This window comes from Borostomias antarcticus (assembly GCF_949987555.1).
Source record: "Borostomias antarcticus genome assembly, chromosome: 1".
NCBI classification, from domain to species: domain Eukaryota; kingdom Metazoa; phylum Chordata; class Actinopteri; order Stomiiformes; family Stomiidae; genus Borostomias; species Borostomias antarcticus.
In genome coordinates this window covers 59,828,040-59,839,044 of record NC_140234.1, presented here as the reverse complement: position 1 = coordinate 59,839,044, position 11,005 = coordinate 59,828,040, and the positions used below count along the sequence as shown (strand labels likewise).

The 11,005-nt window shown below is 49.0% G+C and overlaps 1 protein-coding gene across 1 annotated transcript; it reads right to left on the bottom strand.

Annotated features, from left to right (window-relative positions):
* Positions 1-284: 284 nt before the first annotated feature.
* clmpa (CXADR like membrane protein a) lies at positions 285-4,775 on the bottom strand (the record flags this gene model as incomplete). Its single annotated transcript, XM_084437112.1, has 3 exons — positions 285-581; positions 3,649-3,806; positions 4,757-4,775. The coding sequence occupies 3 exons, from the start codon at positions 4,773-4,775 to the stop codon at positions 285-287; spliced, it is 474 nt and encodes a 157-aa protein (XP_084293238.1).
* Between the last annotated feature and the right edge of the window lie 6,230 nt (positions 4,776-11,005).

Below are 11,005 nucleotides of genomic sequence, written 5' to 3'. Positions count from 1 at the left end.
CCAAAATCAAAAGCGGCGTTTGCACAGCTGGCGGCAATTTGTCTAATTAAATATATGCATATATGTGTGTGATGCGCCCCTTCAGTGACCTACTGGACCAGCCAGCGAGGACAGAGGCCGCAGAGAGACCGGCGTTGTCGGTCAACAGAAAGCCCGGCCCCGTCGCCGGCGGTTACGCTTCCATCTCTCATCAGCGTTCCGCTGCGTTGTTATGTCTTGTACGCGGAGGTGGGGGAGCCAACCGGCACCAAGAAATGTCATATCTCACGAGGACGCCGGGCGGGCTAACGCAACCCCCGCCTCGGCGACCCCCAAAAGTCGATGGGGTCGCGGTCACCCCCGGGTCGGGTGAGTTCTGGTTCTCCCGGCCGGTCCTTACCCAGCACGATGAGGTGCACGGTGCTCCAGTGGTACTTCCCGCCGTTCTTCACCTTGCAGCTGTACTCGCCCGAGTCGCCCAGCGACAGGTCGCTGATCAGCAGGGAGGCGTCGCCCTTCAGGTAGTCGCCCGCGAAGGAGCGCCGGCCCGACTCCGGCGACTCGTTGGGGTCGTACACGCGCCCGGCGAAGTAGGTGATGACCTTGAGGGGGGGGGGGGTGGGGGGCGGGGAGAGAGGGGTGAGGTTAACGTGACGTGAGGAGGATTCGAAATATGTATGGGTGGAACGTATGCCCATCTCCCTTGTTCTCTGTAAGGCGCATTGTGTTGCCTCTGGGTATGAAATGCGCTATACTGTACCATGGGTTCCCAAACTCAATCAATGTGGGCCTCCCCTCTGAAAACAGTGACACACCTGCGCCCCCCCAACCCCCCAAATGTGTCCATTTTGCAAGACAGCGTTAGCTAGCCCATAACGTTACACAGCTAAGTTAGCTCGGTGGCACCTGCTGCTAGTTAACGTTATGACGTTTTCGCACAATACATTCATGCCTGCGGGGGGAGGCTCTCTCTGCACTATCCACACATTTAGTATACATCTCTCCCATTATTTATTTTGATCTTCTGACCTTTAAAATCACCTTTCATTTGTAAAAACCATAGACAGCTCTTCACGGACGGACCCCGGCCTACATCTCAGAACTTTTATACTCTCACTCTCTGAGTCGGTCTCTGAGGTCATCCGACCAGGGTCTCCTGGCGGTGCCCCGGACCAGACTAAAAACCCAGGGTGACAGAGCATTTGAGGCGGTCGCGCCAAGACTCTGGAGCGCTCTTCCCCAGGCCCTGAGAGAGCCATCCACTGAACTCATGTTCAAAAAACTTCTTAAGACACACATGTTCAGGCAGGCCTTCGGCCATCTATAACGCCTTGCTACTCGCAATGTTGTTGTTTTTTTCTGTTCTGTCGTTTTAATTTTGTCTTGTGTTGTATTGCCATTTTAATTTATTACTGTAAAGCACTCTGTGCATCCGAGCTGTGAAGAGCGCTATATAAATAAAGCTTACTTACTTACATTTTAAAAATAAAAAACATGTTTTTCCTTTTTTTTTTCTAACCATCCCTCCGCACCTCCCCTGAATTTCTTTGGGGCCCCCCAGGTGAGGCCCGCCTCACAGTTTGGGAATGCCTGCGCTATACTAATAAAGCTTTGATTGATTGATTGATTGATTGATTCACAGCCCGGTGACTGAACATTGGAGTGCGCTCGTTACAATGGGACATTTGCATGTTGTTGTTTTCTAACACAAGACGGTCTGATTACCATGAATACTTTATCATCCCCCGCTGAGAGAAAATGGCTTTGTACTGTACTGCCGTGTACATGCAGAAGAAGGAGTTATGAATGTGGGCTAAATGTATTTGTATGAAATCTACACCATTGCTTCGAGGTTCCCTCGATCCACATTTGTGTGTGGGGGTTTATGGACTGTGTAGACATGAGGTAAATATTATATCAGGTGTGAAATTACATGTGCCACCACTTACACACCAAGTCTCACATTCCGGCAAAAAAGCACACAATTAGTGCTTAAAATAGCATGTAAGCACTACGGTGGCGTTTCACGAATAAACAAACGCAGACGAGGCCGTTGGTTTTTCTTCAACACCAAACGTTCATAACCTCCTTGCAGGTATCAAATATCCCCCTGGATATCCAACCGGCGCCTCTAAACCTGGAAATGGCAGTCCTTTTTTTTTTTTTTTACTGCTGATGAAAAGCGAAGCCTTGTAAACTATCATTCAGCAAAGCCAAACCGTTGCAGGACTTTCATTAACCCTGAGGGAGAGAGTGGAGGCGGCCATTTTGCTATAATGGGCCCGACTGCTCCGCGGAGGCTTGCTTGACCAGCGGCCAGATGGAATGAAAACCCTTGCCCCCCTGCCAATTCAGGATCATCAAAAAGCACTGCAAACGGTCGGAGTGGAACTAGAGTCACTCTTCAAAATGAGCCGGTCTGCTGACGGAGACAAAAACCCAGAGTTGAGGGAAGTGACTGAGGAGAGTTTGTGTTCTGGTGTAGAGAGCCTCTAAAGACTCCTATGGGCCTCAATTAATGTGAGTGCAGACTGCTGTATGCCTATCAAGGTCAAGGTCAAGGTCAACTTTATTTATAAAGCACGTTTAAAATCAACCGAAGTTGCACCAAAGTGCTGTACACTATATAAAATAAACTAAAACAAAAAACTGAATAAAGTGCACATAATCACAGAACAATAAAAGGACAGGACACAAAACAGGACAAGGGATGTACTGTAGGCTATCAGGCCTCAAAAGCCAGTGAAAACAAGTGCGTTTTGAGCTGAGACTTAAAGAGCCCTAGGTTCTGTGCGTGTCTAATGTGTGGAGGGAGGCTGTTCCAGAGCTTTGGGCCAGCCACCGCAAAAGCTCGGTCACCCTTGGTCTTAAGTCTCGATCTAGGGACTATTAAAAGAGTCTCGGAGGAGGACCTCAGGGTTCTAGATGTCGCCCGAACTTGAATCAGTTCAGCCAGATAGTGGGGGGCCAAACCATGTAGAGCCTTAAAAATAAACATTAAGATTTTAATTTCTCTAGGTCTCTATGGGGCTCAGTAGAGTAGACTGAGAGCATGAACCTGAGAAAGTTCACACGCTAAAACCTGTCACAGAGATGAGTAGCGGTGCTCAGGTAAAGGACCAATGCAGCATCAAACAGGAGAGTACTTTCTTCAAAAACTTGAATCAGTGCACAGTGGTCAGTAGTGGTCAGCAGTGGTCAGCAGTGATTTGTGCACTGAGTAAATTATTATTATTATTTTTTATTTTTTTTACATTGATAGCATGTTAAGCTATGAGGACAGAATCTTCTGTGGTAAATATGTGGAGTCAAGTTTGTGATGTACTGTACTGTCACCAAGCAGAATAGTGCGTGTGAGATGTACATGGATACGGTATAGAAGCAGATACTGTATGTAGTGGGCAGTCACATGTGATTATGACTGGGTTTGCAGTCACATGTGATTATGACTGGGTTTGCAGTCACATGTGATTATGACTGGGTTTGGTGTCGGCGTGGCAACAGCGCAGCTTCACAACAGTGAGACAAAGTGCATTCAAGTGTGTTAATGCCATGGAGCGACATGGCGAGTCAATGAAGCCGTCGTTCATCATTACAGGGATGATAAAGAGAGAGATATATACAGAGTCTCTACTACGGGGAAGGATGACAGAGAGAGTATCTACTCACCACCCGCTGTCTGGAGTTGGGCTTGATGAACAGCCACTCGATGTCCAGCGTGGGGGCGTCGCCCGCCCAGAACTGATGATGGCAGGGCAGCGTGGCGTTGTCCCCGACGACCCTCTTCATCTCCGTCTGGGCGGACGCCGTCAGCACGCCGAGCAGGACTGAGGGAGCGGGAGACAGAGGGGGGTCAGAGACGACGACGAAGACCGGGACACGCGCCGGAAGAGACACACACACACACACACATGCTCCGACATTGACACACATAGACTCTTGGACATACGCACACGCACACACACATACTGTACACACACACACGCACACTTTATCGCCGGAAACTTCAACCGCATCATTACAATCTGCCTACAGCGTCTACGGTATGAAAAAGCAAAAGACACAGCAGGAGAGAGGGGCGAGAGAGGATTCACACTAGTCACACCCATCTGAAACAATAGAACAAAAAATGGCATCGTGTTACAGTACGACCAAAATGTATCTCAGCTGTTGAGTGCAGCGATCGCAATTGATAGCAGATGTTGTAAGCAAGGAGCAACAGAGACAACAATGTCTGTCCAAAGCCAGTGTTTATGTGGCACATGGGACCCCAGACTTGTTGCGAGATGTTTCGGTCTGGAGTGACTGGAGGGAGGACAAGTTGTTTTTCGTCGAATTTCTCTGTGAGAAAACGTGTGGTCAAACATTGTGTATGAACAAGAAATACAACTCTCTCTCTCACACACACACACACAAGCACACACACACGCACAATCTCTCACTTTCACACACCTACAGTACACACACACACCTAATCTCTCACTTTCACACACCTACAGTACACACACACACCTAATCTCTCACTTTCACACACCTACAGTACACACACACACACACACACACACACTATCTCCCTTTCACACGCCTCCACACGCCCTGCTTCAGATTCTCCTCGCTAGCCGCCGCTGATGGTCTGTGTGTTCACATCCGTCACGCTCAACGACTGGACGCACGGTCGAGCGGGAAGCCGTCCACCATGACCCCCCGAACCCACCCGCCTTATCTGCGATGTTAGCATAAGAGCTTACCGGCATAGCTAGCTAGCCTATTAGCCCACCCCCTTTCTCCCCATTCATGATGATACATGGTGGTGGCAATTGGGATATGTAATTAGAAGAAGCCTGTGAGAGGACGACAGGCTAATTGCTCATGATTACTCAATATGGGCTTAATTAGATTAGCGGGCATGGCGCTCGCAGGCTATAGAGGGTGACGGGCAGGTGAGAAAGAGGCTCCTTTATGGAAGTAATGACTTCCACCACCAGCCCTGAAACACACGCTAGACCTTCTAACCCCATGACATTCCATCATGAAGATGGAGGAGATAAAGCTGAAGACTGTCCAGGTCCCATGTCTGGTCAACGTCGCTTCCTGAATACCAAGATGGCTGCTAAAAGTGTTTGTCCTGCTTATCGTTAGCGATTTTTTTAGCTGTGCTGTGTCTCCGGCAGCCATTGATGTCCTCGCTTTAGCGGTATGTATTAGCAGCTGGCAAAGGTGGAGCCCAGAACTCTGCAGGGACCCAAGAAGTCTGTCACGACGACCCAGGAAGTCTGTCACCAGGGCTGGGTTCCGAATTGCATACTTCTACTTTTTACTACCAGTACGAACTACAGCTGCCTCTAGAAAGTTCATACTTTGCACAAAGTATGCATCCGATTGGGACATATTACATTTTCATAACATTGCGTCTTGAAATGTGACCACATCCGTCGCTGTCTATAAAGCGACATTCGTCCACAGCTGGGATTCATCTAAACGCCTCCGGTGCGACTCACACATGTGACATAATTTCCTCTGAGCACAGGATTGTGGGTCAGAATAGCCAGAAAAGTCTGCTGGCTTGCATACTGCAAAATACGACTGATATTTTCACCATACTGCATGTGGCATACTATGTATTGGGACATACTACATCCATTTTTGGCATATTATATAGTATGCAAGTACAAGATTTGGAACGCCGCCTCGACCCAGGACGTTGGTCACTATGACCCAGGGTTGATGCTAGAATGGATCGTCCGGAGGGAGGGGGGGGAACTCTGCTACACATCAACCAATCACAACACCAGGAGGCGCGCGGGCAGCGAGCTATACCCCTGGTCGGGCACGCTCGCCCGGACGATTCCGCTGTGAGCGTTTGATGATGTGTGGCGGCGTTCCCTCCCCTGCTCCCTCCGGACCATCCATTCTAGCATCAACCGTGACCCAGGGTGCACATGACGGCTGATGTGAAGCGTTTTGTCAGTGAACGTACGTATATGAAGGCTCATTCAGAGAATGTTTTAGGAACTTGTGATGATTCTCCTTCTTCTACCACTTCTTCATGTATTTACTTGACTGACTCTGTAGCATCATAGGCATGTTTTTACACAATCTGGGCATCCAAAGTTATCTACGGTGCACACTTGTTAACTGTTGCTTGTATTGCATCCTTCTATATTTAAATTGTATCTTGTACATCTTTTTGTATATTTTGTGCACTTACTGTAAATTTGTATTCAGTCCTGATGGTGTCTTTTTGTTACTGGTGTCACACGAATACTGGGGATCAATAACATACACTTCACCTATCCATGTATTCTGTTAGTCCTCTCCAGAAATGCTGTACACACCTCCGAGCCCCTTCCTGAGTCAACGTTGTTCTCCATCCCCATCTCATAAACCCCTAATTAGGACTATGGGCATTGATAGGATGAGGACAGTAGGAAGGACAGATGAGGACAGTAGGAAGGACAGATGAGGACAGGAAGGACAGATGAGGACAGTAGGAAGGACAGATGAGGACAGTAGGAAGGACAGATGAGGACAGGAAGGACAGATGAGGACAGGAAGGACAGATGAGGACAGGAAGGACAGATGAGGACAGGAAGGACAGATGAGGACAGTAGGAAGGACAGATGAGGACAGGAAGGACAGATGAGGACAGTAGGAAGGACAGATGAGGACAGTAGGAAGGACAGATGAGGACAGTAGGAAGGACAGTTGAGGACAGTAGGAAGGACAGATGAGGACAGTAGGAAGGACAGATGAGGAGAGTAGGAAGGACAGATGAGGGCAGTAGGAAGGACAGATGAGGACAGGAAGGACAGATGAGGACAGGAAGGACAGATGAGGACAGTAGGAAGGACAGATGAGGACAGTAGGAAGGACAGATGAGGACAGTAGGAAGGACAGATGAGGACAGTAGGAATGACAGATGAGGAGAGTAGGAAGGACAGATGAGGAGAGTAGGAAGGACAGATGAGGGCAGTAGGAAGGACAGATGAGGACAGGAAGGACAGATGAGGACAGGAAGGACAGATGAGGACAGTAGGAAGGACAGATGAGGACAGTAGGAAGGACAGATGAGGACAGTAGGAAGGACAGATGAGGACAGTAGGAATGACAGATGAGGAGAGTAGGAAGGACAGATGAGGACAGTAGGAAGGACAGATAAGGACAGTAGGAACGACAGATGAGGACAGGAAGGACAGATGAGGACAGTAGGAAGGACAGATGAGGACAGTAGGAAGGACAGATGAGGACAGTAGGAAGGACAGTTGAGGACAGTAGGAAGGACAGATGAGGACAGTAGGAAGGACAGATGAGGACAGTAGGAAGGACAGATGAGGACAGTAGGAATGACAGATGAGGAGAGTAGGAAGGACAGATTAGGACAGGAAGGACAGATGAGGACAGGAAGGACAGATGAGGACAGGAAGGACAGATGAGGACAGGAAGGACAGATGAGGACAGGAAGGACAGATGAGGACAGGAAGGACAGATGAGGACAGTAGGAAGGACAGATGAGGACAGGAAGGACAGATGAGGACAGTAGGAAGGACAGATGAGGACAGGAAGGACAGATGAGGACAGGAAGGACAGATGAGGACAGGAAGGACAGATGAGGACAGTAGGAAGGACAGATGAGGACAGTAGGAAGGACAGACGAGGACAATAGGAAGGACAGATGAGGACAGTAGGAAGGACAGATGGGGACAGTAGGAAGGACAGATGAGGACAGTAGGAAGGACAGATGAGGACAGTAGGAAGGACAGATGAGGACAGTAGGAAGGACAGATGAGGAGAGTAGGAAGGACAGATGAGGACAGTAGGAAGGACAGATAAGGACAGTAGGAAGGACAGATGAGGGCAGTAGGAAGGACAGATGAGGACAGTAGGAAGGACAGATGAGGACAGTAGGAAGGACAGATGGGGACAGTAGGAAGGACAGATGAGGACAGTAGGAAGGACAGACGAGGACAGTAGGAAGGACAGATGAGGACAGTAGGAAGGACAGATGAGGACAGTAGGAAGGACAGATGAGGACAGTAGGAATGACAGATGAGGACAGGAAGGACAGATGGGGACAGTAGGAAGGACAGATGAGGACAGTAGGAAGGACAGATGAGGACAGTAGGAAGGACAGATGAGGACAGTAGGAAGGACAGATGAGGACAGGAAGGACAGATGAGGACAGTAGGAAGGACAGATGAGGACAGTAGGAAGGACAGATGAGGACAGTAGGAAGGACAGTTGAGGACAGTAGGAAGGACAGATGAGGACAGTAGGGAGGACAGATGAGGACAGTAGGAAGGACAGATGAGGACAGTAGGAATGACAGATGAGGAGAGTAGGAAGGACAGATGAGGACAGTAGGAAGGACAGATTAGGACAGGAAGGACAGATGAGGACAGGAAGGACAGATGAGGACAGTAGGAAGGACAGATTAGGACAGGAAGGACAGATGAGGACAGGAAGGACAGATGAGGACAGTAGGAAGGACAGATGAGGACAGGAAGGACAGATGAGGACAGGAAGGACAGATGAGGACAGTAGGAAGGACAGATTAGGACAGGAAGGACAGATGAGGACAGGAAGGACAGATGAGGACAGGAAGGACAGATGAGGACAGGAAGGACAGATGAGGACAGTAGGAACGACAGATGAGGACAGGAAGGACAGATGAGGACAGGAAGGACAGATGAGGACAGTAGGAAGGACAGATGAGGACAGGAAGGACAGATGAGGACAGGAAGGACAGATGAGGACAGGAAGGACAGATGAGGACAGTAGGAAGGACAGATTAGGACAGGAAGGACAGATGAGGACAGGAAGGACAGATGGGGACAGTAGGAAGGACAGATGAGGACAGGAAGGACAGATGAGGACAGTAGGAAGGACAGATGAGGACAGTAGGAAGGACAGATGAGGACAGTAGGAACGACAGATGAGGACAGGAAGGACAGATGAGGACAGTAGGAAGGACAGATGAGGACAGGAAGGACAGATGAGGACAGGAAGGACAGATGAGGACAGTAGGAAGGGCAGATGGGGACAGGAAGGACAGATGAGGACAGTAGGAAGGGCAGATGGGGACAGTAGGAAGGACAGTAGGAAGGACAGTCGAGGACAGTAGGAAGGACAGATGAGGACAGGAAGGACAGATGAGGACAGTAGGAAGGACAGATGAGGACAGTAGGAAGGACAGATGGGGACAGTATGAAGGACAGGTGGGGACAGTAGGAAGGACAGATAAGGACAGTAGGAAAGACAGATGGGGACAGTAGGAAGGACAGATGAGGACAGTAGGAAGGACAGATGGGGACAGTATGAAGGACAGATGGGGACAGTAGGAAAGACAGATGGGGACAGTAGGAAGGACAGATGAGGACAGTAGGAAGGACAGATGGGGACAGTATGAAGGACAGGTGGGGACAGTAGGAAGGACAGATAAGGACAGTAGGAAGGACAGATGGGGACAGTATGAAGGACAGGTGGGGACAGTAGGAAGGACAGGTGGGGACAGTAGGAAGGACAGATGGGGACAGTAGGAAAGACAGATGGGGACAGTAGGAAAGACAGATGGGGACAGTAGGAAGGACAGATGGGGACAGTAGGAAGGACATGGTGACTGCAGGGCTGGAGATAACAGCAGTAGCATGTCCTCTTTTCTCCGTGCTTCTCTGGACTGTGATCAAATGTGTGGAGCCATGATGTTCTGGCCTGAGCAGAGAGTAATGGTGCCCGGTCTCTCGCTCTGGGTGTGTGTGTATGTGTGTGTGTGTGTGTGTGTGTGTGTGTGCATGTGTGCATGTGTGTGTGTGCCCCTGCAGGTGAAAATGGAAAAAAGGTTGGCACTCTGAATAGAACGAGGGAATGTCCACACCTAGGTAACCGATGCATACGAGTTCAGATGTATTAAATCATAGTGCTGTACAAATGATATAGTGCTACCATAGTGAAAAAATCCTACAAAAGAACCAAACGGAAACGTTTCGGTCAAACGACCATCCTCAGTCTGCCATAAAGGCGGGGCAACACACCTAGGGCCTATTTATAGGGCAGGCTCGATAATTGGAAGACTGACCTGGCCTTTCTTAAAGGTACAGGTGCAGAGCCAAATTATCACAACGTATACGAGTAATACAGGATACAGAATTATAAATACGGTAAAGGTAATGGATAGTGACTAGCACATAATGGTAGTGAAGACATAAAAGTATCATAATAGACCAGCAGATATTTCAGATGAAGCCATTGAGTGACATCTCCTCATTGCCCCTGCAGGTGCGCATAAATGTATGAGGGTGTGCATAATTATGTGTGTGTGTGTGTGTGTGTGTCAGAGCGGCTTGGCTGACAGGGGCAGAGCGCGAGCGCCAAGTGGGGACCTGGAGCTCGTTCCTCTGAAGATGCCCTAGGGGGAGTCGTGCTCCAGTAAACCCCCCTCCTCCCCTCCTCCCCTCAACCATGTTACAGCACTGAGCAGCAGAGCCAGCGGGACACATCAAAGACAGGTACCCTCCAAACTGTACCTTTCAACTGTACCCTTCAACTGTACCCTTCAAACTGTACCCTTTCAAACTGTACCCTTCAAACTGTAACCTTCAAACTGCAACCTTCAAACTGTACCCTTCAGACTGTAACCTTCAAACTGTACCCTTCAACTGTACCCTTCAACTGTACCCTTTCAAACTGTACCCTTCAGACTGTAACCTTCAAACTGTACCTTTCAACTGTACCCTTCAACTGTACCCTTCAAAGTGTACCCTGCAACTGTACCCTTCAACTGTACCCTTCAAACTGTACCCTTCAACTGTACCCTTCAACTGTACCCTTCAAACTGTACCCTTCAAACTGTACCCTTCAACTGTACCCTTTAACCGTACCCTTCAAACTGTACCCTTCAAACTTTAACCTTCAAACGGTGCCCTTCAAACTGTATCCTTCAACAGTACCCTTCACACTGTATTGTGACTGTACCCTTCAAACTGTACCCTTCAAACTGTACTTTTCAACTGTACCCTTCTGACTGTAACCT